The sequence below is a fragment of the Talpa occidentalis genome, unplaced genomic scaffold (genome assembly GCF_014898055.3).
Source record: "Talpa occidentalis isolate TD23 unplaced genomic scaffold, MPIMG_talOcc4v2.1 talOcc4.16, whole genome shotgun sequence".
Classification (NCBI taxonomy): domain Eukaryota; kingdom Metazoa; phylum Chordata; class Mammalia; order Eulipotyphla; family Talpidae; genus Talpa; species Talpa occidentalis.
In genome coordinates this window covers 73347305-73373575 of record NW_023601653.1, presented here as the reverse complement: position 1 = coordinate 73373575, position 26271 = coordinate 73347305, and the positions used below count along the sequence as shown (strand labels likewise).

The following is a 26271-nucleotide window of genomic DNA, read 5'->3' as shown; positions in this document are numbered from 1 at the left end:
CATTGTGAGATTTTAAGTAAATAATTTTATGTAGTATCTGGTCCATAGTACGATCTCAACATTAGTTATTACTATTATTATTATTATTATTTTTGCTTTTAGTGAAACAATGATTTTATTGCTTGAATACTTTATTGCTATTGTTATATAACTTTTTATTTCAAGATGAGGTCTCCCGAAGACGAAAAGTTACCAACAGGTCAGACGCATTTAACATGCAAATGAGACAACGGAAAGGAACTCTCTCTGTTAACTTTGTAAGTGTTCTGCAATGTGTCAGGAGGGAAAGGATTTATTTAAATTTTAGTTTTATACTTTTTATCTTGATTTATCTTGATATGACAGATCGTTTGGTTAAAGGATTTGGTGAATATAAAGTTGTAGATTAAGTTCATATAATGTTAATCTTGCTTTATTCTATATATGTAGACTGTTCCCCGAAGTCACACACCTTGTAACTCACTAAGAGAGTGAATGAGTCTTTAAATCCTTGTGCTTGTAATATAGACAGTGTCTAGTATTCATTCTTTGCCAGAGTATTTGTACATAGGATGGATGATGTGGCATATTTTTTTTACAATAAGTTGATTTTGTATATTTATGGTCTTTATTCTAGAATAACTACTTTAAATGCTTTTATTAGCTTATCTGCTGAAACTGAGGAAATATATATGAAGTTTTATGAAAATCTGTTTAAATACAATTGTTTAAAGTATTTAGGATTTAAGTTAGGCTTACTTATTAGGGTACATTATTTTGTTTCAGTTCTGGTAAAAATTTGAAATTACAATATAGAAATTAGATTTTTATTTTATTCGTAATTTTTTTCTACAGGTTGATCTCTATGTTTGTATGTTTTGTGGTCGGGGAAATAATGAGGATAAATTGCTTTTGTGTGATGGATGTGATGACAGTTATCATACATTTTGCTTAATTCCTCCACTGCCTGATGTACCCAAAGGAGACTGGAGGTGTCCTAAATGTGTTGCTGAGGTACAGACCTAATCTTTACAGATCCTTTTTTTTAATTTAAGAACAATGATTCATATTTATACAAATACAGTGAACACATTCCTAAAGTGCTTCTTCATTCTGTTTTTCAGTGACTAGAATTTCCCTAGTTTTTTGAGAGTGATTAAATGGAAATGTAACAGTTGTATTATAGCACGTTGCCTTTCAAATAGTGCTTTTTGCACTGTTGCTCAGATAATTCTGTTTACTAGATGAATATTCATATTGCAGGAAAACAGTAAAAATGAAAGACTACAGGTTATCTTTTCTTTTTTAATTAAAAAAAGATAAAAACCAGACATGAAGACCTAGAACTTAGGATTTATGCTTCCAGTTTTCATGCTACTCATGGTGTCTTTCAGTTTTGACTTGTACTAAATTATCCTTATTGAAAGACTATCTTTGTGTCATTATCTTGATGTTAATCATCTGTTGTTTTAACAAAATGCAGTGAGACATGAAGCAAGGAGTTGATTGGTGTTTTAGAGATCTTTGGTGGCCTTTGAGTTATTACTTATTTTTCTAGAGATAAGCTGTTTCAGAAGCAATTGTACTCTAAGTGATTATTTGTATTAATAAACTATTGATCATGTTTCATAGTGTGAAAACATAGATATCCTAGCAGTTCAGTGTTTTGAATATTCTGTTTATCCATCACCTTTCTTTCTTCCATGAATGTTAATTTCCTCATAACCAAATCCATTGATAATACTGAGAATAATAAAACATCCTTGGATTTGACTCTACGCCACTAGTCTTGTAGGTGTTTGTCTCGCTGTCAGAGCTTAGTTCCAACACCAAAAGCTGTCTCATTTCTACTTTCCTACTTGAAGGAGAATTTACTTATAGTTCTGTAACATTGTTTCTTGATTCCACATCTCAATAAATTAACACATGTTTGCTGTCTAGAGTTGATTTGGTTTGCTTCACTTAAAGAATTGATCTTGGTAATGCATGAGTCTTAATAATTTTCTTCTATTTTAGTGAATTATTCTTAGCTATTTTTTTTCTTTCCAGGAATGTAATAAACCCCGAGAAGCCTTTGGTTTTGAACAAGCTGTACGAGAATATACACTTCAGAGCTTTGGGGAGATGGCAGACAATTTTAAGTCTGATTATTTCAATATGCCAGTCCATGTGAGTATCTTTTAGATCAGTTTGGTGAGGTGTAAAGATTTGAGTCCAAAGCTTTTGGCTTTATTTTCTCTATTTTGTGGAAAGCAGAGATAGTCTGAAAAAGGTGACAGAACGCCAAATCTAAAGTTTAGGGGCCTGTCATCTGTTTCTTTCACTGTGTTGTGGCAGTGTACATTCTTCTGTTGAAAAATCTACTTTGATCCTTGAATTGTTTATTTTTTGAGTCATCTTCTCTGCGTGATCCTTTATAGGAAATTAGTGTGTGGCAGTTGGTGCTTTTCATTTTTTTTTTTTTAAGATTATTTATTTATGCAAGCACTGGGTACAGTCAGAAGCATGGGAGGGTGAGAGAATTCGCAAGAGACAGCAGAGAACAGAGCAGGCAGACTGACGAAGTACACTGCTGAGGGGAGCAGCAGGCGGCAGGAGAGGTCTGCACACCATATGGGACCCTCGCCGGGTGGCTGGGGATCCGACCGGCGCTGCAGAGGCTGCGGGCAGTTTTGCAACCCAGCTCTCAACCGCTGCGCCACCGGGGAGGTCCTGTTCATTTTTTTGTAATAGGAGGTTTGCCATTTTTCCTAGAAGTTCTTGAGGGTATGTCCCCACTCCCCCGCCCCCCAGTTCTTATAAAAAAATTTGCCAGACTCTTAGAATACAGCCTTGAATTTTGCACTTTCGTTTTCCTTCTTGATGTCCTGAGATACCTTTATCCTTCCTAGGTGGGAAGCAGCAACTCAAGTTTATTATATTTTTCTGAACATCTGAGTTGTCTTTAGCTTTTCTTCATCCTCAGTGGAAAAAGCTAGGACCACATTCTTTTCAGCTCTGGGGATTGAGAAGGTTTTCTGTTTAATTTTTTTATTTGTTTACCTGATCTGACCAGTAATGGAGATATGTTCTCAGAAATGTGTCATTAGGCAATTTCATTCTTGTGTGAACATTGTGGGGTTCAGTACACAAACCTAGATGCCTTAACCTACTATACACATAGGCTATATGGATGGTCCAGTGTATTGGTAGCACTGTCACATATGCAATCCAAAAGGTTAGGAAGTGTTCTGGTTGGGTCATGGTTAGAGTGAGTTAGTAATCTGTAATCTTTGTTTTCTCTGTGTAGATGGTTCCCACAGAACTAGTAGAAAAGGAATTCTGGCGACTGGTGAGCAGCATTGAAGAAGATGTTATTGTAGAGTATGGAGCTGATATTTCCTCAAAAGACTTTGGAAGTGGATTTCCTGTAAAGGACAGTCGGCGAAAGATGCTGCCGGAAGAAGAGGTGCAGAGCAGATAGTAGTATCCAAACTTCATTTACCACCAAGCTGGTTTAACCTTCACACAGTAGAAAAGTACCTTTCTGTAATATTAAGGAACAGTATTCATTTAAAATATTAAGTGTATAGGATTTGGACAGTATGAATGATCTTTACCTTTGAAAATAACAAATTGAGAGTATCTTTAAAAATTATTTAAAACTTTAACTCCTGCTAAAAAAATGTTACCTAGCCCTTTCTGTTTAAAAATCTGGAAGTTTATTTAAGTTAAAAAAAATAACATTTCATTGATAGGTCGAGAATTAAGTTTTCTTCAATACCTGGGCAGGTAGGTTTTCAAACATGCACTATAACATATAATGAAGTCCTCTCACATAGGAGATGTCCCTCTCTGTAAAGTTGAATTAAGATGATCATTCATTTCTTTTTACTTTGGCTCTTGTTGCTTTTTTTTCTCTCTATAATTGGTAATTAAGATTTTTAGCTTATATTAAGTAATGCATGTTGAAAAGAAGTTTCATAGTGCAGAAGGATGTACAAGTAAAAGTATATATGGTCTTTTCAGCATATTTTTTTAAGATTTATTTGTAGAAGAACTGGGGTGTAGGCCAGAGGTGCAGGCATGTGTGTGTGTATGTGTGAAAGAGGATTCAGAGAGACAGAATGGGGAGCAGAACAGGCAGATCCATTGAAATACATTGTTAAGGGGAGCAGCAGGTGAGACTGGAGAGCTCTGCTGTGCCATATGTGGGTTAGCTCCCTGTCTGGGGATCAAAGGGGATTGAACTCAGGCCACAGCAGTGATGGTGTGATGGCAGTGAGACTGAGGCCCCCTCTTTTTTATTTAATGGATTTCCTAATTAAACCTATGTTGAGCTTTCTTATTCGGCCCTCTGTGACTCTTAACTAAGGGTTTTCTTTGGTGCGTTATGGATGGGATCCTCAAATCTGTCTTCTGGTTCATGATTTTTCTTTTCAGCTTTGTCATTGGCTGCTTAACCTCTTTGAAGGTTTTATTTTTAAACTCTGTGGAGACTTTCAAATATACAAAAGTAAACATAATAATGCACTTTATGAAAATTCAAACAGCTTTCCATTTTTATTTTGACTTTCTTTTGTTTCTGGAAACTGGGAATTCTTTTTTCTTTTGAGTTTATGGGCATGTTTTTGTTATTGTTACAATTTATCCAATATTCTGCATGTGTTTGTAGTGGGGCTAGTGGTAGTAACTTTCTGTATTGCTTCAATCTTTAAGTTTTGTCACAGGTTCATGATTTATATCTTAGGTTTTGTTTTGTTTTCACAGTATCTGGCACCATTCTATAAATGTAGTGATAAATATTTTGGGAAGTTACATTTCTGGGAATAAAGTAAAAATATAATAGTACTCTCTTGAATCACTTGCTGTTTTACTAGTCAGCTGAAGTAGGGGGGAAGATTAAAAGCCCTTGTATACATGCTTCAGAGTAAATCAGAGAAGTATTCTAAATACTGTGAAGGTGGGAGATTGGATTAAATCTTTAGCCATATCAGTTGCCTGTAATAGAGAGCAAAGAGTGCAGATTCTGTGTACTAGGTTATTTAAAGTATTGTAAATGTTATACAATTTTTTATTTTTTGAAGACTTCCTTGAGATTTTTGTTGGACACCTGTCATTTCTGATCTCTGACTTTTTTTTTTTTAATAGGAATATGCGGTCTCTGGTTGGAACTTGAATAACATGCCTGTTTTAGAGCAGTCTGTTCTTGCACATATTAATGTAGACATCTCTGGTATGAAGGTACCATGGCTATATGTAGGAATGTGTTTCTCTTCTTTTTGCTGGCACATCGAAGATCATTGGAGTTATTCCATCAACTATTTGCACTGGTGTGTATAATCTTTGTTACCAGTATACATATTTCACTGACCTTTTTGAAGTTGTAATAATATTAGGTCATGTATGAGGGAAGGCTGACATTAAAAGTATTTCATACCCAAAAGTAAGATAATCTATTGAGGAGTGAAGTCTTAGAGGTCTTAGGGTACGACAGCTTGCTGTATTTGCCTGCAGCAGAATTAGAGTTTTAGACCATGTGGTACTTGTATACATGGAAATTACTTGGCTATGTCTTTTGATACACAAAGTAGGATGTTTAAGGGTTATATAATTAAGACCTGACTTTCAGTATTCAAAAGTTTTAAATAATTTTTTCCTTTTTAATCACTTTTTCTCAAGAGTGCCCAAGTTATGTTATATACTCATTAAATTCTTCTGCTGATTTTTTTTTTTGTATCTCATCCACAGCTTTACTTACTTACCCAGTTCCTTGTCTGTTACTACAATCTTAGATAAATGATACTTTTTCTCCATTTGGAAGAGAGTGCTCAGGTCACACTGTGCTGTGGGAGACTGCTGGTTTTCTTTCTGTGCTCTACTGTGTAGTGGATAGCTACTGGCCACATGTGGATATTTACATAAAGATTATGTGAAATTAAAAATGTACTTCCTCAGTTTCAAGTGCACTGTAGTCTCTTGTGACTAGAGGAGGGGGCCCCTGTATTGGACAGAACAAAGAGAGAATATTTTCAATATTAGTGACAGCACTGTGAATTTTATTAGGATTGTGAAGTTCAGTTATTCTATAAATAGTGTGACTACATGCAGTTCATAGGAGTACTACTTAGTATTAGAAATGAATTCTGGCTTACTAAACTCTAATGAATTAATGATGCCAAGTTTTTGGTCCTTAAGCTTTATATAGATAAACTGTATTCAAGGTTTTAGCAATTTCTGATGTTGGCTTTTGTCATTGGGTAGTTAAGTCAAACTCAGTGGAGTTATATGAAGGTATTATAGAAAGCATTTGATTTTTACTTTGATTATTGTGAGGATAATTAGAATATACAATGGACCTGTGAATAAAGGTAGTAGTATATCAATTTCCTTTAGAATAAACACTTAACTTTTCCTGTGGTTACTTTCCTGATGAAGATACTATTACTGATCTGTTGTAATGAGTTTACATGTTTTCAGTTGCTTCTTTAACAGTAGTAAGAAGTATGTAAGAAGTAGAGAAATTTTTTTTTAAAGATTTATTTTTTATTTATACAATAGCTGGGATAGAAGCCAGAAGCGCTGGAGGGTGAGAGGATTCACCAGAGAGAGAGTGGGGAGCAGAACAGGCAGACAGACCAAAAGCACTGCTGAAGGGAGCAGCGGGCGAGACAGGAGAGGTCTGCCACACCCCACCTTGTGGGGATCTCCCTGGCCAGCCAGGAATTGAACCAGCACTACAGAGGCTGCGGACAGATTGACAGCGCGGCACGCAACCCGCTGCGCCACCGGGGAGGCCCAGTAGACAAATTATCCATATATTTTTGCCTTATCTCTTATTATGAATAGTAGTACATATTTATGAGACAATTGCAAGGATTCAGGGCATATAGTCTGAGGCCACAAGACAAAGTTAATTTTGAGTAAGTATATTTGAATCAGATACCTTAGCCTCATTGGCTCCATGCTCTACCTAGCTAAACAGTTATTTCTTTTGTTAGGGGGGAACCAAAGACGTGGTATGGTGTGCCATCTCATGCGGCAGAACAACTGGAGGAGGTGATGAGAGAGCTGGCCCCTGAGTTATTTGAATCCCAGCCTGATCTACTACATCAGTTGGTCACCATCATGAATCCCAATGTGCTAATGGAACATGGTGTGCCTGTGAGTCTTTTTCTGTCTACAGCATTTTAAATTTAAATTTATGTTAACTTTTGATTCGTACTTCATTTTATAACTGGAAGTAAAAGATGATGTCATCTTCTAGCCAAAATAGAATTTAGATCCTGAAAGGGAAAACATTTGGTTAAGAAAGGTTTGAATTATGCTTTATATATCATTGCTTTAAACGAACCTTCACTGTTATTCTGGTTTTGACAAAATCTTAATTTTCTTTATTATCACTACTTAACCAAACTATAAGTATTTTCAGTGGTAGTCATAACTAATGCTTATATTTTTGAGATATTTTAGATAAAGATTTCACAGCCTTTTTTCCCCCCACATAAACAGAGACGTAAAAAACGTACTACAAATGCTTCATGTACTTTTTCCAACTTTGTTTTGGAAATTATCATTAGATTTTAGGTGCTAATACCTGGTAAAGTATAAATTTTATCTTAACTTTGTTGAGACAGTATATTATTAGTGTCACTTTGTCTTTAATGAGTTAATTTATACCAGAATCTGGAAATTTCAAAAATAATACAAAAACTGAAACTCAGGGAAAGTGATTTTTGGATTATCTCTGTAAATATATGAGCCAATCAGTTAATTTCTAAAAACTTACCCAAAAGTAGAAGATTCTATCCTTTACCACTGTTTACAACACAAGAAGGAAAAAAAATTCTCTTTTGGTAAAAATTTTATCAAGTTAGGAAACAAGTACCTCAGAGACTAATATATTTTATCCTTGATAATTTCTTTTGGCTAATAATTCTTGTCATGAATTATTATTTTTTATCAATGATTATTTAAGAAGGTAGACTTTTGTCTTTCTTAAGAATGCTTCTGAAACTGACTGATAAAATCTGTCTCCTTCCCCCAACCCTTTTTTTTTTTTTTTTTTTTTGGTATTCCTGTTCCCAATTTGCATTTAGGTGTACAGGACCAATCAGTGTGCCGGCGAGTTTGTTGTGACATTTCCTCGTGCTTACCACTCTGGATTTAATCAGGGTTACAACTTTGCTGAAGCTGTCAACTTCTGTACTGCTGACTGGGTCTGTTCTATAGCAAGTAGCTGTTGTACGTCTACTAACACCCCTGGAAAAAGCTTCCCACTTGCCATATTTGCTTATTTGGGGAGGGGGGAGGGTCATGAATATTTCTGTGGAGATTGGCGTGGAAATTGTAATTTAGAAAGTTCAAATAGCTTCCATTACAGGTTTTATTTGTAAGATTTTAGAGTTTTCCAATATCCATTATTTTCCACATTCTGTCTAAATTTTAAATGGTCAGTTGATGTTTTCTGAATCTTTGCTAGGACCATGGTTCCTTTAGTCTTTGCTTTCTCTGAGCACTTTTGGATTTTATGAAGATGATCAAGTCTTTCCAAGAATGAATGCAGTGTTTTCAAATATCTAGCTGTGTGATTTTAATTTTAAATCAGTACTATATTATTTTCTTTCCATAGACAATTAGGTGATTTTATTTTTGCCATTTTATGTTTTCCTTTTTCAAAAGAAAGTTACTTCAGGGGCCTCCCTGGTGGCACAGGGGTTGAAGTCTCAATGCTGTCAAGCTGTCGCCAGTCACTGCGGCCTGAGTTCCATCCCCGGCCAGGGAGCTAACCCACACGGCACAGGAGACCTTTCTTATCTTTCCCACTACTCCCCACAGTAGATTATTTCAGTAGATCTGCCTGTTCTGCTCCCCATGCTGTCTATGGTGAATCCTCTCAGAAAACTGCCTCTCCCCCACCCTCCCGCACCACTGGCCTACACCCCAGAGGTGTGCATTAAAAAAAAAAAAAAAAAAAAACTTTAACAAATAAGTATAATACTGAGCCTGACTATACTGTTTTGTAAATGATGCTAGTGATTGCTGTTTGCTTTTGTATGGGGTAGTTTCCCAAAAGTAATTAGTTATGAGTAGATCTTGTTAATTGGGAAATGACTACAAATTTATAATACACTCTGACTTATTTTTCCTTTAGTGATACTTAGTTCATGGATTTTTTTTGGTCACCTTTCTTAACATTTTGGTGCCTATTCAGAACCTAAGAATTAATTTCTGTGGTCACCTTAATTTATCATGTTGTTTTTTACTATCTGAATACATCTTTTGCTTTTTTTTTAAAGATTTATTTATTTATACAAGCACTGGGTATAGTCAGAAGTGCGGGAGGGTGAGAGAATTCACCAGAGCCAGAAGGAAGAGCAGAATAGGCAGACTGACGACATACACTGCTGAGGGGAGCAGCAGGCGGCAAGAGAGATCTGCGCGCCATGTGGGATCGAACCAGCGCTGCAGAGGCTACAGGCAGCTTTGCAACCCAGCACTGAATCGCTGCGCCACTGGGGAGGCCCCATCTTTTGCTTTTTAAAACAGTTTGTTCACAGAAGAGCTTCTGCTGTCAGTCTTCACAGTCTCCCGCTAACATTGTAACATTCAGGGACTTGGGACAAACACCCAAAATATTAGAGCCCTGGTAGATAATTACATATTTTATTTCAATTTTATGACACTAAAATTTCAAAGTAACTATTCGGTGTTTTGAATATATAAAATAGCCCTAGATCTTAAAAGAAAGAAAAAAATGCAGTGAAATTTGAAATCAGAATGTAATCTTTGGGTAAGCTGTTAAGACTTAATGAGTCCTCTTCTATTTTGAACTTTTAAAACAGTGACAGTTCATAATGAAAGTACTAACATTTACATTAGAAGTTTTTACCTAGAACCTGAGACAAATAACCTTGGGCATTAACAAATAAAACCAATCTTTTTGCTACAAGTATTAAGAACTAATACTTGGAAAGGAACCATTGAATTAGGTCCTTTGAGTCCATGCCTACATAAGAAACAAAGTAGTTTCTTTTAATACTACTTACCAAACTCCCTGACTTTGGAATAATCGTACATTCTGAATAGGAGTGTGGATCTCTTGTGATAAAAAGCTAAACCTATTCTCTCAAGTTTAAATAGGGTAAATTAGTTGGGGGGGGGGGAGAATCACTGTTACATAATATTTAAAACAGAAGATTGCCCATTATTGTAGTTTTTCTCTGGGGAAACATGATGCATGATTTTTCAAAAATCACAAAGTTGAAGCAGGACTTAATTACTGATTTCTGTTACATTCCCAGAACTAGCAACTTGTGCCTCTCCTTGCTTCAAAATGTTAGAAAGGGATGAGATCGATGTTCAGCTTTCTTGGAACTTCAGCAGACTCGGGATCAAAGTAGAAAAACATTGGCATATCTTCTTTTGTAGATTAAGACTGTGTTTTTCAAAGTAGAAGCACTGTTTTATAGACATACTGTCCAGCTTCAAATGGTAGAATATTGTATGTAGAAATTCTGATTATTGGTTAATTAGTAGGACTCTTAGTTTTATAAAACACCAGTGCAGACTCTTTTGGTGCAACCTATTTTTCTGTTTGCTGAGGTATAAAGTTCCACTGAGGCTACTATCATATCTGCATTTAAGGTGACTTTATCATGTGATCTTTAACAGGCACCATGACCTGCTGTTGCTGAGTCTCCAAGTCTGATAATGTGAGAATGGTCTTTTTCTGCTACTGCCAGTCCTCTTCCTGTGTGTGTGTGAGAAAGGGTTAGTGCTCTGGCCACTGTGGTGGTAGCATGGTCAGGTCTGGAACCAGACTCTGGTACTTCTTTTCTTGAGCCATCACAGCCCCTTCTCAGCAGCTCCTGTGCTACTCCTCCTGGCTTGAGATATGACTATACCTTCTCTACCATCTTGGTTGGGGACTTGGGGAAGCTACAACACCAACCACAAGAAGTGACTCACCTTCTTCCCAGTTACCAGAGACCCTTCCATCATCGGCATCTTAATTCATTAAATTCTGTAATTAGTGATTTTTGTTTCTTGAATGAAGGATATGATGAACAGGTTTACTTGCTCTAGTAATTTTAAATTTCTTATTAGGCTTAGGAAGCAGCAAACACAGGATAGTGCCTTAGGATTTTGCCTTGGGCTTGAGCTCAGTTTTTTTTTTTTAAAGTTCAGCTAACATTTATTAAGTGTTTATGATTTATTTTCTCCTTGGCTAGGTGTAGGGTGAAAATGGAGACTATTTTAGAGATGAGTTAAAGATGTATGCTCACTACTATCAATGTGTGACCTTGGGCAGCTCTTTTAATTTCACTGGGCCTTTCGCTGGTATGTATCTATACTAAGATTCACCTTATAGCTTCAAACAAGTGAGATACGACGTGCGAAAGCCCTTGATATTCTTTAGAAGAGGGGTGTGATATAAATGAAGTTATAGAACAATGGTAGTAATTTTTATGAGCAACAGTGAATAATTGTATTTTATGTGGCTTTCTTACATATTATAATAATTAAGAGCTGCAGATTCCACAGTATTTTCTTCTTGCCCTTATTAATATAATTAATATAATTATTAATATATAATTAATATAATATTACAATAATAATATAATATATTATAATAATATATATCATATAATAATAAATAACACAATATAATAATATATAATAATACAATAATATTTAATTAATATAATTATTGATGTAATTAATATATACTCTTAATACGGTATATTGAAAAAATTTCAAATAATTTATATTTAAGAATTAACAGATGAGGTGAGGTGAAGAAAAGGTTTAAGAAATGAAAATGTTGTATATTGTCGATAGATAAGAGAACTGCTAATCATAAGTTCAACATAAATATTTTCTTGGGAGAGATTGTTTTTCTGGAAGAATGTAGAAATAATTGCTTAGTTTGAGAGAAAAATCTCATATTCTAGAACTGTTATTCTCTTGCCATTCTCAACTGGGTAATGCCATTTTCCTTATTTTTTCTTTTATATTATAGCTTCTAAACTAAAAAAAAATGCTAGCCACTCATTTTTCCAGTTGAACTTAGGAAAGAGTTGGGGTGTGCGTGTGTTAGAGCTGGTATCATAATTTGGTTTAAAGCTTAATAATTGAAGAAATTTTCAGAATTTATTTTTAAAAGATTATGATTTATGAAAAGTGATCATTTAGTGATTTCTTTCAATTAAAGAAAGCGAGGCAATATAATTTCATAACTTCACTTTGAATTCTCTTTAGACTAGACTGGTGGTTTTAAAAAGAATTTCTAGATGCTAAAATCTAAATCAGGGGCCTCCCTGGTGGCGCAGAGGGTTAAGACACAACCTGTGAAGCTGTCCGCAGCCACTGCAGCACGAGTTTGATCCCCAGCTAGGGAGCTACCCACATGGTGCAGCAGACCACTCTTGACTTGCCTGCGGCTCCCTCCAGCAGTGTATTTCAGTCAATCTTCCTATTTGGCTCCCCACTCTGTTTCTGGTGAATCCTCTCACCCCGCATACCTCTGGCCTGTACCCCAGTTCTTGTGTGCATAAATGAATAAATCTTTAAAAAAATCTAAATCATCTTCTGCTTTGATCCTTGAAAAATTTAAGTCAGTCAACATGACTCACTTAAGTAGTGTTCTTTTCTCCTTTTTTTATCTTCCTCCCTCCCCTCTACAACATTTTCTGTATTTTTGTTGTTGTTCTTTGGAAACTTATCCAAACTTCTTTGGATATGTGCATATGTCCCCTTTTATAGCCTATTTTTCCAGTAAGGGAAGCATCATGTTAACTCGTCTAAAAGAGTTTGTTGCCTCATTTATATGTCAAGGAACTTGTGCTTCTTGGTGCATGTGATAATTAAAAAATCAGACACACATAATGAGTAGAAATTCAGCATAGGCCAGAAGCTCAACATCTCAAATTATGGGTATTTTCTGTGGGAAGACCCTTGAAATTCCTCCTGGGCCTGTAAGGCTTAACATTGCAATTACCTGTTATGTTTAAATGGGGTTTGTTATTCTGTCTTCCTCATATTAAAAGAGAGACTATGAGGGTAAACAATGGTTTTGTTTTGGAATGTTACAAGTGAGTAATTTAATTTGAGATTGTTGTCTTGTTTTCAGTTGCCCATTGGACGTCAGTGTGTGAATCATTATCGACGGTTAAGACGCCATTGTGTCTTTTCACATGAGGAACTCATTTTCAAGATGGCAGCAGATCCAGATTGCTTAGATGTGGGGCTAGCTGCCATGGTCTGTAAAGAATTGACTCTCATGACTGAAGAAGAGACAAGATTGAGAGAGTCTGTTGTACAAATGGTGAGTTTATTGAGCACATTTACTATATTCTGTTTATGGAACATACTAAAAATTGAACCCATAGAAAGTAACCACTTTTATCTTTGTCTTCTTTACAAGTTGAATACAAAAATCATATTTGGCAAATGTTATATATATGTGTATATGTATTTTTAAAGATTTATTTTTATTCATGCATACAAGAATTGGGGTATAGGCCAGAGGTGTGGGGGTGGGGGTGAGAGGATTCACCAGAGACAGAGTGGGGAGCAGAACAGGTGGATTGACTGAAATACACTGCTGAAGGGAGCAGCAGGCAAGACAGGAGAGTTCCGCTGCGCCATGTGTGTTAGCTCCTTGGCCGGGGAATGAACTCATGCTGCAGTGGCTGGCAATAGCTTGATAGCACTGAGACTTAACCCCTGCACTACCAGGAAGGCCCCAAAGGTTATATATTTTTATACTTGCCATTTTGATTTCTTTGAATTGAAACTTTTGGGAATTTTGATCTAATCTCTAGATTTTTTTTTTCTAATAAAATACTGCCAAATAGAATTTCTTAGGTATATCGTCACTTACAAAAATCTATAGTAATGTTGTATTATTTCTTTAAACAAGAAAGTTCAAATTCTTTTCTTTCTGAGCTTTGTACAGTGAATTAATTTTACCTTTTTCTCCCCAAGTAATTTGATTAGTAGGAAAGCTAATCCCAAGGGTTGGGATATTTAGTGCTTAGAATAAACTAAACATTGGGCCTCCCCTGGTGGCGCAGCAGTTGAGCGCTGGATTGCGAAGCTGCCCGCAGCCTCTGCAGCACCGGTTCGATCCCCTGCCACCGATGAGGTCCCATATGGCACACAGACCTCTCCTGCCACCCGCTGCTCCCCTCAGCAGTGTATTTCATCGATATGCCTGTTCTGTTCCCCTCTCTGGCTCTGGTGAATTGTCTCACCCTCCCGTGCTTCTGACTGTACCCAGTGCTTGTAGAAATAAATAAATCTTGGGGAAGAAAAAAAAAAAGAATAAACATCAGTCACATCAAAGTGAGAGAATCTGTCTTCTGCCTTATTTTGGCCCTTTCTTCCTAACCCTCCCTACATAGGATCTACATTAGATCTGTACTAGCCTCCTTTTTGCTCTTCTGTACCCTATTCTCTGTAACTTGGTAACCCATCCTTACTTTTAAAATTTCTATTAAGATGTAATTGACAGGGCCTCCCCGGTGGCGCAGCGGTTGAGCGCTGGGTTGCGATGCTGCCTGCGGCCTCTGCGGCGCCGGTTCGATCCCTGTCTGCTCCCCGGCCACCGGAGGAGGGTCCCACATGGTGCGCAGACCTCTCCTGCTGCCCGCTGCTCCCCTCAGCAGTGTACTTTGGTCCTTCTGCCTGTTCTGCTCCCCACTCTGGCTCTGGTGAATTCTCTCACCCTCCCGCGCTTCTGACTGTACCCAGTGCATGTATAAACAAACAAATAAATAAATAAAAACATGCCTCTAAAAAAAAAAAAAAAAAAAAAGATGTAATTGACAAACAATAAACTGCACACAACTATGAACCCACTGTCACAAGCAAGATAATGAACACTTTACCTTCATAGATTTCCCTATGCCCCTTGGTGATCCTTCCCTCCTGTCTCATTCCACTCTCTCGACCCCACCCCTACTTCTCCTAGGAAAACATTAATCTGTTTTCTTTAATTTGCATTTTTTTAAAAAGACTTTAAATTGTATACTTTTTTGTTTCTTTCACTTAGTGTAGTTGCTTTAAGATTCTTCCATGTTAATGCATGTATTAATAGTTTATTCATTCTTATCAAGTAGTATTCCATTGTATGGCTATACTATAGTTTTTTTTTTTTTTCATTATTTGTGAATGGATATTTTAATTATTTCTGGTTTTTCTTGTTATGATTTACGCTGTTCTGAGCATTTCTGTTCAAGTTTTTATATGGACATAGCTTTCATTTCTCTTGAGTGAATATGAAGAGTAGAATGACTGGGACAGATGGTATATCTGGGTTTAATATTTTGTAAAATCTGTCGAACTATTCCTAAGCAGTTGTACCATTTCTTTTACTAGTAGTGTGTGAGAGATTTGTCTTATATTCTCACTGATGCATGGTATGGTTCATTTTTTTGACTTTTTGATATTCTAATAGGTGAGTAGTAATATTTCATCATGGTTTTAATAGTGGTAGGTTGAAAAGATGCTTTATTTTTAACAAATCTAAATGAGAAAATGTTATGAAAGGATAAGTTCCTCTGACAAAAATCACAGTTTTCTTGAAAAGACAACTTCAGTTGGGAAAGTTGGTATAATCACAAAACAAAGATGTTTGAGTTTATTTCTGAGCAACCTATTTCAAATAATGGGCTCTGTATATGTTAAGTCACGTTTGAGGAATCTTAAGTAAATGAATATGTGTTTAATTTAAGCCAAAGAAAATTAATCTGTTAGACTAGCAATTTGGGTTTTAAAAGCAAAATTGATTCAGTTTACTACTCTTCTTTTTTTTTTAAAGATTTATTTTTTTATTTATGTATATAAGAACTGGGTACAGTCAGAAGCGCTGGAGGGTGAGAGAATTCACCAGAGCCAGAGCGGGGAGCAGAGCAGGCAGAAGGACCGAAGGACACTGCTGAGGGGAGCAGCGGGCGGCAGGAGAGGTCTGCGCGCCATGTAGGACCCTCCTCCGGTGGCGGGGGAGCAGCTGGGGATCGAACCGGTGCTGCAGAGGTTGTGGGCAGCTTCGCAACCCAGTGCTCAACCGCTGCGCCACAGGGGAGGCCCATTTTACTACTCTTCTTACAGGCATAAATGGGTGGGGGGGAATCTATAGACCAAAATATAAAGCTATACATATTAAAAATAATAACATTTCAAACTAAGGTTGGTTACTTTTAAGAATTTAATTTAGTAATAAGAATTTTTACTAGACAAATTTATTATTCTAGTTTCATTTACCTGTGACAGGAAAAAGGAGATGTACTTGAATGTTAATTTATTTTATTTTTTGAGATAGATGAAAAGATAAAACCTGATAATTGATATTTTTACTTTATACTTTATTAAAGATCTATTCCTATACCTACTGATAAAAATATATGATTCTTCATTAGCCTATTCATATGATGAATTATATATTTATTTTTGAAAGCTGAACCAACAGTGCATATTTGAGATGAATCTTATTTGGTCATGGTGTAATTCTTTTCATACATTCTTGGTTTTGATTTGCTATTTTGTTTAGGATTTTTACACTTACAATCATGAGCGAGATTGATCTGTAGTTTTCTTAGTATGTCTTTGATTTTGTTATTAGGGAAATGTTGACCTCAGACTAAAGTAAGGAGTATTTGCTCTACTTCTGAGGGAGATTGAAGAGAATTTGTATAATTTCATTTATAATTATTTGATAGATCGCTTCTCGGCCTTTTGGCTAAGATCAAGTGTAGTATAATTATTTGATAGAATTCACAAAACCCATACAGTTTTGTTGCTTTCTGCTTTGGAAATTTATTATTTTTCAATTTCTTTAATAGATGTAGGCCTATTTAGATTGTCTCTGTCTTCTGTGAGTTTTGACAGCTGCTATTTTTCAGAGAATTGATCCATTTCATTTAGGTTATGAAATTTGTGGGCAGAGGGTTTTTCATTGTATTCCTTTGTTATCCTTTTAATGCCCTTGGGATCTGTAGTGATATGCCATCTTTTATTTCTGATCTTAGTAATGTGTGTCCTGTAATGTGTTTCTCTTAGTTACCTTTGCTAGAGACTCGATCACTTGTCAAACTTAGTTACCGTTCCCCTCAGCTTCCTCAATTGTTAGTGTTGTAGAGTTCAGCCTTTGACTTTTTGTTTTCTATTTATACTACTTTTCAAGGCGTTGTTAGTCATTCTTTTTAGCTGTCTTTTAGCAGTTACCTTGTGGTTTCATTTCTCACCTCTTCATGTTTCCTACCATAATGCAAATAAAAATTATTGTCATTTTGAAAAGAGAGAATATGTTCAGTCACCTATTTGTAATCTGTTTCTCTACATGACTTGTAAATTTTTAGTTAGATTTTTATTATCTCACATTTCGCATTTAAAATAGAATATGATCTCCCATCCCTCTACCTTTTCACAAACCATTTTCCCTTCATAATGATTATCAGGATCATTATGTGAAAGTTAATGTTATCCTTGACTTACCCTTCTCCTTTTTAGTCGATTATCTGGTTTTATGTTTTTGTCTGTCTATTTTGCAACAATCTCATCAACACCTCCTTCCCCCTTTTATTTTCTTTACTGCTACCTTTCTGTTTTATTCCCTAATTTTCTCACCTGGATTATTTCAGGTAGCCATTTAGTTTGTTTCTCTGACTTTTTTCTTCTCTTCATTCCTGCCTGATGATTTATGATTTTCTAAAGTTGTATTCTCAGGAACATAAAAAAAAACATGTTTTTGTAACATAAATGATATGTTAGAAGGAAAAGTTATACTGTGATAGAATAGTTTGAGAAATGGTGGATTGAGAAAAAAACAAATGGGGTTCTTTGCTATAAAACTACATGGATGGCGCTGGAAGGGATCATGCTCAGCGAAATAAGCCAGAAAGAAAAAGAAAAATACCGGATGGTCTCACTCATAGCAGGAATCTAGAAAACTTAAATAAGGGACCAGGAAAATGAATAACTATAAGAAAGTGAAAATCAAAATCAACAAAAAATTATGAACCAGAGACACCTTTTCAGGGGTGGAGGGCGGGAGGGGAGGGACTGGGGTCAGAATGGGGGGGTTGCAATTGTACGGGGAATATAAAAATAAAATTTATTATTAAATTAAAAAAATTTTAAAAAATAATAAAAAATAAAAATAAATCTTAAAAAAAATAAATAAAACTACTTTGATCCTTTAACATTGCTGGCATTCATTGTTAATCTTTAAGTAGGAAGTGTTTCCAAAAACAAACTTATTTTTTTGCAGACTATCTTCTAGGACTGGTAGTTTTTGGGTTACACTTTAGGAAATGGTGTGAAATTTCTTGAAGCAGCTAGAACTTTGTTAGTTGATGTATTAGCATCCCCTAAGGGTATGCCGGCTGGTCTAAAACTGTAAATTCTTGTAAACTAAGAAACACTAAAAAGGATGTTGAAAAAAACTGGACTGTGTCTGCCAGTGAATCTATTATCAGGTTTCCACCTTGTTTAATTGAAGAAAGTTTGCTTTTAAAGCAGAATTGTGATTATAAGTACTTTTTCAAGTAAGTACAAGTGTAAAGGGAGCCCTTGTATATTAAATGGAAATATTTTAAAATGTACTTCAAATGCCCTTATCTTCTTAAGCTGATATACTGAATTTGGTTAACGTTCTTTTTGCTGTTTTGCTGATAGATTTTATTCTGATTTCAGAGTTTAAATAATTTTATACTTATCCTTGCATGTTTTTGTAACTATCAGTGTTGTTTTCAGATCATAGATTATTAATTTATCAAGTTGAAAGATGTCCCTGAGGACAGTAATTTTTAAAAATTTATTTCTTGTTTAAGGAGAAGACACAGTTACATTTTTAAAAGAATCTATATATAACATCATGAATTGGTGTGCTTTTTTGCCTTCACAATTCTGGTCAAGAAGTAGAACTTTGCAGCCACCTCAGCGAACCTTCTAATTACAACTTGCCTAACCCCTCTCAAAGAATGACTATTTTGACCTTTGTAGTAATCACTTCCTTGCATTTAAAAAAAGTTTTTACCAGTCAAATATGCATTCTATGACACCAGTGTTTAATCTTGCCCATTTAAAGAAATCGCTAATTATTACTTTTAGAAAGTATTTTGATGATGTGCTGTTGTACCTCCTGTGTCTATATTTTAAGTTTATAGATTGCTTATAGAAAATTATTTAATGACGAGCTCTTTGATGATTGAAAAGAAGAGGAAGATTTGATCAAGTGACTTTAACTGTTTCTCAGGGTGTCCTCATGTCAGAAGAAGAAGTGTTTGAACTTGTTCCTGATGATGAGCGGCAATGTTTGGAATGCAGAACCACGTGTTTTCTCTCTGCTCTCACATGCTCCTGTAATCCTGAGCGACTCGTGTGTCTCTACCATCCAACTGATCTGTGCCCCTGCCCGATGCAGAAGAAATGTCTTAGGTATACAGAAGTTCTTATAAAACTTGCATTGCTTTCTTTTTAAAAACATATGTTAATGTTCCTTGTATTTGCGCTTCCTGAAGACCAGTCCTTTAAAGTTGGCCCTAAATTTGACAACTGAAATTCATTTCTTTCTTATTTGATTTTTACATGTTCCCGATCAGTGCCTGCATTAAAATTCTGTAGACTTTTTTGATTGTCTGTTTATGTGAACCACGATCCCATTCTTTTGGCCATTATACTCTTCTTAAGCTGATTGCACTTAAAATTCAATTTATTGTCAGGTTGTTGATATTTGAAATTTTTGTTTCTCTGTGTGTGTTTTCTTTTATAGATATCGCTACCCATTAGAAGATCTTCCTTCTCTGCTATATGGTGTAAAAGTCAGGGCGCAGTCCTATGACACATGGGTCAGTCGTGTTACAGAGGCATTATCTGCAAACTTCAACCACAAGAAAGGTGGTTTCCTCCTTTTAAATGCATACACTGAGATTGTTGTCATTTTGAAAGAGGCTTCATTTTGTTTGTGTTTTTCCTCCATTAAGGAAAACTCCTAGGTTTCGTATGAGATTTGAAACTAATGGTTTGGTTGACCGTAGACTTTTCTTTTTGAGAATCTTCTTTTACTTATTTTTCATGTATACACACATACTATCTATCTATCTATATAACATCAATGTAAAATATATTTATAAGTAGATATATTTTTTTTACATCGTTGTTCATTTTTGCACAGTTTATGTTTGTGTGCTTTCTCCTTTCAGGTGTCTTCCCCATAAAATTCCCACCACCCATTCATCCGTAAACCATCACCATAGTCCATTGTGCTCTTCTTTGTCCTGTTTTGATACCTCTGCCTGCCCCTCCCATTCAGATTGCCTCTAATTTATAGTTGTCTGCTAATTTTGTTTTATTTATTTTTTTGTTATTGTTATTTTTTTTTCCTGATCTCTTATTTGGTTCCCCTAGATTCCATCTATAAGTGAAACCATCTGATATTTTTCTTTTTCCTTCTGGCTTATTTCACTGAACGTAATCCCCTCTAGCTCTGTCCATGTTGCTGCGAATGGGAATCTTCTTTTAAATAAAAAAGTTGATATATAATACATCAGATATGTCTGCTTGTGGTAGATATATATTTTGGGGAGTCACTGTTAACTAGAAATGAGAATGCAAAATTGTTTTAACTGAAAGAAATTACAAGGATTTGGAATGGGCACCTGGTCATGAGCTTATGTTGCATTGGTGAGGTTTTTGTAACTGCAGTATGTTTCTGCTAATGGGTTGACGACTCACTTCAGAGGTTGGTGAATATTCTTAAATGTGTTTTTTTTTTTTTAAATATCTGTGGTCATAAAATACGGCTTTTGTATGTGTGTGTTTACAGATTTGATTGAATTACGAGTAATGCTAGAAGATGCTGAGGATAGGAAATACCCAGAGAATGATCTCTTTCGAAAACTCAGGGATGCTGTGAAAGAAGCTGAGACCTGTGCTTCTGTGGCTCAGCTGCTTCTGAGCAAGAAGCAGAAACATAGGTAAGATGAAGGAGAATTCTGAATTTTTCTGTGGTTTTCTTCTATTCCCCACACCCCAGTAAAATCTAAAATTTTTGCTTGTCTATGAGACTCTACATTATTTTGGATTTCTGATGCTCTTGTTTCTGCCTATTCCAAAAATACCCTAATCTTATCTTCTAGTACTCTCCTCTGTGTTGGTCTACGCTGCAACCCTATCCTCATGTTCTCCATACTCACCAGATGCATTCCTCCCTAGGGTCTACTCTTTTTTTAAGATTGATTTATTTATGCATTCAAGAACTGGGGTACAGATGAAAGGTAGGGGGTGAGAGGATTCACCAGACAGAGTGGGGAAGGGAACAGGCAGACTGACTGAAATACACTGCTGAGGGGAGCAGCAGGCGAGACAGGAGAGGTCTGCTTTGTCATGTGGGTAGCTCTCTGGCTGGCTGGGGATTGAACTTGGCTGCAGAGGTTATGGATAGCTTTGCAGTGTTGTACTTAACCCCTTGCACCACAGGATGGCCCTTTTCTAGGGTCTTTGTTCTTGCATTTCATTTTCTTTAACATTCTCTTCCTGTCATATCCAGGTAACTTACTGCCTGTCTTCTTTCAAGTCTTTTTCAGATACTACATCCTTGGAAAGATCTCTGACAACCCTTCATAAAATTGCACCTTTCATTTTTCTTTCCTGTTTTATTTTTTTGATTTAATGTAATTTATGTATCTTAAATTTTCTGTGGTATGTTTTATATTCATATTAGTATTCTTTTATCTGAATGACTTTTGTTATAGCAGTTCCCATTGGGTTTTAGGTTACTTTATAAATTTTTTATATAACATTTTAACAGAGAACCTTTAATAGAGACTTTGATCGGCAAATCTTAATCTATCATTGGGTCACTGACCCAACTTTATAGACCCTTTCTTAGAAAATGCACATACAAACAGAATTTTGAATTAGTATTCAAGGGTTCATTGACTTCTAAACCAAGTGAAAGGCCTTTGTTTCACATGTTAAGCTTCTTAAGATGATTTTGTTTAATGAACTTAATATTTTACAGAGAGGAATTGATTGAATGCTTGAAATGTTTAATACTTATAGATTGGAAGAGCTTTAACTCAGAGTATTGAATCTTTGAATAATTAACTAAAAACTTTAAAACCTAATTTGGAAGTGATCACCATTGCAGTGGCTACCTCAAACATTGGTATTCTGAGACCACTTACCTTAGAATTCTAAAGATACTGGAAGCCCCTTTGATACCAGAATGACTGAATTTTTCTTATTTCTTAATGTTATTTCACATCAGGCAGAGCCCAGATAGTGGGAGAACTCGGACCAAACTGACAGTAGAAGAATTGAAGGCCTTTGTCCAACAGCTTTTTAGTCTCCCCTGTGTCATCAGCCAAGCTCGACAAGTAAAGGTGGAGTATTGCATTCTTTTCTTGGGTTATATCCTTTGTGGTATGGGCTCCTGTTTTGGGTAAATAGAATTAAGGTGTCTAGACTAGATTTTTGCTCACTTGGTTTTTTTCTTTCTTAAGTGCTGCTACTGAAGTTTTTAAAGTAAGCGGTAAGAATCTTGGTTTTTGTACTTAGCCTGTATTTCCATTTGAAAATCTGGAACTAATAAGACCAGTTTAGAATTTTTTTCACCATAAAAGTTTCAGATCCGATCATCCTTCAAACACACACTGCCATTTAGTGTGGATATAACTGAAACACAGGGAATTAAAAGGAACTGAATGTATCAGTGAGTTATTAGTTCATGGGCCTTTAAAAATGCAGTTCTGAAGTTGTCTGGGTCTGATGATATAATGAATATGTAAGATTTCAGAAGTATATTATCAGATATAATAGTCTGTGTGGTTAATCATCTTTTGGTAGTTTTGTGGTGTGTTTTTGTGTGTTTATCAGGATTATAAACTTGTGAAATCTAGTATCAGTTGTACTGTGGTCTTTCTCCATTTTGTAAGAGATTTTTGCTATCAACTGCTGTTTCCTTAGACGTCTGTGATGTTCCACTTCAGTTTCCTTAACTTATTCTTGTTTTTGTCTCTTTTAGTCTTCCTTGCTGTTCTTTTTCTCCTTGGCTTGACTTCTAAGTATTGGAATATTTTGGGACTCTCAGTCCTTTATTTACTCTGGATCCTGATGTCTTATCAGTCCAGTGACATTAACTATCATGTTTATTTTGTTGATTACCAAATCTCCAGCTCTAAACTACCTTTCTTTTCTGTAGACTTCTATCCAGTTGCATACTCTACATTTACCTCTGGCAGACTAAAAGACACTTAAAGTCTTTTTTTGTATTTATTTATTTATTTATTTATAGATTGATTGATTGATTTATACAAGCACTGGGTACAGTCAGAAGCACGGGAGGGTAAGAGAATTCACCAGATCCAGAGCAAGGAGCAGAACAGGCAGACTGACGAAGTACACTGCTGAGGGGAGCAGCAGGCGGCAGGAGAGGTCTGCGTGCCATGTGGGACCCTCGCCCAGCAGCTGGGGATTGAACCAGCGCTGTAGAGGCTGTGGGCAGCTTCGCAACCCAGCGCTCAACCACTGCGCAGCTGGGGAGGCCTGACACTTAAAGTCTTTTAGTAGATCAAGAGTCTTGAGTCCTTTATTTCCCTTGTACTTCACACTAATTTCTAAACAAGCGTTGCTATTATCTCCAAAATGTATCTCAAAGTGAACCATTTGTCTTGATCTCCATTGTTTAATTATACTCTAAGCCACTAGGATTTGCCCCTCAGATTTATGTCACAGCCTTTATAACTACTCTTTTTTCTTCTCGTCTATGAAAAATTTTTTTTAAAGATTTATGTATTTATTTATTTATACAAGCACTGGGTACAAGCAGAAGCGCGGGAGGGTGAGAGAATTCACCAGAGCCAGAGGGGAGAGCAGAGCAGGCAGAAGGACCGAAGTACACTGCTGAGGGGACTAGTGGTTGGCAGGAGAGGTCTGCGCACCATGCGGGACCCTCCTCCAGTGGCCGGTGAGCAGCCCGGGATCGAACCGGCGCTGCAGAGGCTGCAGGCAGCTTCACAACCCAGTGCTAAACCTCTGTGCCACCAGGGAGGCCCTTGTCTATGAAATTTTATTTCATAGGTAACAAGGATGATGTATAAAACATAAATTAGCTCATATTCCCTGTGATTAACATTCTTTGGTGCTTCTTCAAAGCCATTAGGATGAAATCCAAACTTATTATAATCAGTATAATCTCGCCTTTCCTTAATTTAACCTCATTTCTGTTTCATCTGTTTTGGAGCAAGACACCGAGCTTGTTCTTTAAAAGCTTTTGCTGTTGATACTTTGCTTTGCCTGAACTGCTCTTCTAATAGATCTTCATGGTTCCTACCTCCACCTCTTCATTTATCATTTTAGTTTTGATTCATCTGTAATTATCATTGCAAAGTAAGATGTTCCCCTCAACCCCCTGCTCCCACACATTACCTACTGGCCTGTCTCTCTAATGTTGCCCAATTTTGTTTTCATGGCACTTAAAACTAACATTTTATTCATGTACCTAATGTCTAACTACTTATAAAGTATGCTCCTTTAAGACAAGGACTTTATATATTTTGTTTAATGCTCTGTGCCTAGAACAGTGCCTGCATCTAAGCAGTCATTCAGTGAATGAATCATATTTTAAAACTAGGACCATATAAATGATAACAGAGTAGTAGCTTTATCCCTTTAAGTATCATAACTACTTGGTGCTATGGATGGTGAGATTATTACATGGTCTAGAATTCACTAGTCTGCCTGACTGTATCTATTCTGTATTCATTTTGCACCTTTTAAATTTGTTTTTTATTTTTTTATTCTTTTAAACTTTTCAGAATTTGCTGGATGATGTTGAAGAATTTCATGAGCGTGCTCAAGAGGCCATGATGGATGAAACCCCAGATTCTTCCAAACTCCAGATGTTGATAGACATGGGGTCTAGTCTGTATGTAGAGCTACCCGAATTAGCTCGACTGAAACAAGAGCTACAGCAGGCTAGGTGGTTGGATGAAGTAAGACTGACTTTATCAGATCCACAACAAGTCACGTTGGATGTCATGAAGAAATTGATAGACTCTGGGGTGGGGCTGGCACCCCACCATGCTGTGGAGAAAGCAATGGCTGAACTACAGGAGCTCCTTACAGTCTCTGAGCGATGGGAAGAAAAGGCTAAGGTCTGCCTACAGGCAAGGTGAACATATTAATTGGTGACTGTTCTCTATTATTTTGTTTTACATTTTAAAAAGGACAGGTTGATTGGGAAAAGGGAAGGAGAAGACGACTCTTGCACAGACATAAGCTGGAAGAAAGAACTGCATTTAAGAGACAGGTTTTTTGTTTTTTTTTGTTTTTTTGGTTTTTTTTAAAGATTATTTATTTATACATACAAGCACTGGGTACAGTCAGGAGCGCTGGAGGGCGAGAGAATTCACCAGAGCGGGGAGCAGAGCAGGCAGAAGGACCGAAGCACACTGCTGAGGGGAGCAGCGGGCGGCAGGAGAGGTCTATGCGCCATGTGGGACCCTCCTCCCATGGCTGGGAAGCAGCCAGGGATTGAACCTGCGCTGCAGAGGCTGCGGGAAGCTTCGCAACCCAGCGCTCAACTGCTGCGCCACCGGGGAGGCCCAAGAGACAGGTTTTTTGAAAGAAATGCCCACATAGATAACAGGTGGGCAGTCTTGGGATGAGAGCTGCCACTATTGTCTCTTCTAGTAACTAAGTTAGAGAATGGAATGGGATGAGGAACATAAGGTTATATTTCATTAAATACTGCTTCCCTAACGAATCACTAAGTTATCAAGTAGCTCTCTTGATAGACAGCTTCAAATACTAGACAGTACATTGTTAGTTTCTTTAAATGAAACAAAGTAGTATTTGGTGTAGTACCTTCCAGTAATGATTATAGTTAGGAACTAAGAAATGTGAAGCTTATTGCAGTACATTATTATTAATTGAGAGGTACAAGAATATGCTGTGGGAACTCATCTGCTCCCCACTCTGTGTCTGGTGAATCCTCTCACCCCCCACATCTCTGGCCTGTACCCCAGTTCTTGTATGCATAAATAAATAAATCTTTAAAAAAATACATGCTATAGGAATTCAGAGGTGGAGAGATCATTGTTAGCTTGGGTGGTTAGAAGAGAAGCTTGATAGAAAACCAAGAACGTAGAACCTTGAAGAGTGAGTGGGATTGAAGTAAAAGGGAAGGTGGAGAAAATATATAAGCTAAGTTTTAAGGGATATTTACATGCGTTTGGGTTACTAAAGTTAAATGGCTTTACCAGAGAGGAGGATTTACGCAGGATGTAATGGAAGATAAGA

The 26271-nt window shown here is 36.4% G+C and overlaps 1 protein-coding gene and 1 pseudogene across 2 annotated transcripts in view; both read left to right on the top strand.

The window, feature by feature from the left end:
• The window catches only part of KDM5A (lysine demethylase 5A), an 80222-nt gene that overhangs the window by 21570 nt on the left and 32381 nt on the right, over positions 1 to 26271 (top strand). For both annotated transcript variants that reach the window (XM_037514585.2, XM_054696544.1), the window contains exons 7-19: positions 166 to 257; positions 835 to 993; positions 2029 to 2148; positions 3269 to 3427; positions 5110 to 5291; positions 6960 to 7122; positions 8058 to 8177; positions 13094 to 13288; positions 19223 to 19404; positions 19739 to 19863; positions 20792 to 20942; positions 22238 to 22352; positions 24786 to 25141. In XM_037514585.2, coding sequence (XP_037370482.1) covers positions 166 to 257; positions 835 to 993; positions 2029 to 2148; positions 3269 to 3427; positions 5110 to 5291; positions 6960 to 7122; positions 8058 to 8177; positions 13094 to 13288; positions 19223 to 19404; positions 19739 to 19863; positions 20792 to 20942; positions 22238 to 22352; positions 24786 to 25141 — 2119 coding nt within the window. The remainder of the gene's footprint in view (positions 1 to 165; positions 258 to 834; positions 994 to 2028; positions 2149 to 3268; positions 3428 to 5109; positions 5292 to 6959; positions 7123 to 8057; positions 8178 to 13093; positions 13289 to 19222; positions 19405 to 19738; positions 19864 to 20791; positions 20943 to 22237; positions 22353 to 24785; positions 25142 to 26271) is intronic.
• On the top strand, positions 16686 to 16821 carry LOC119248534 (U2 spliceosomal RNA; annotated as a pseudogene).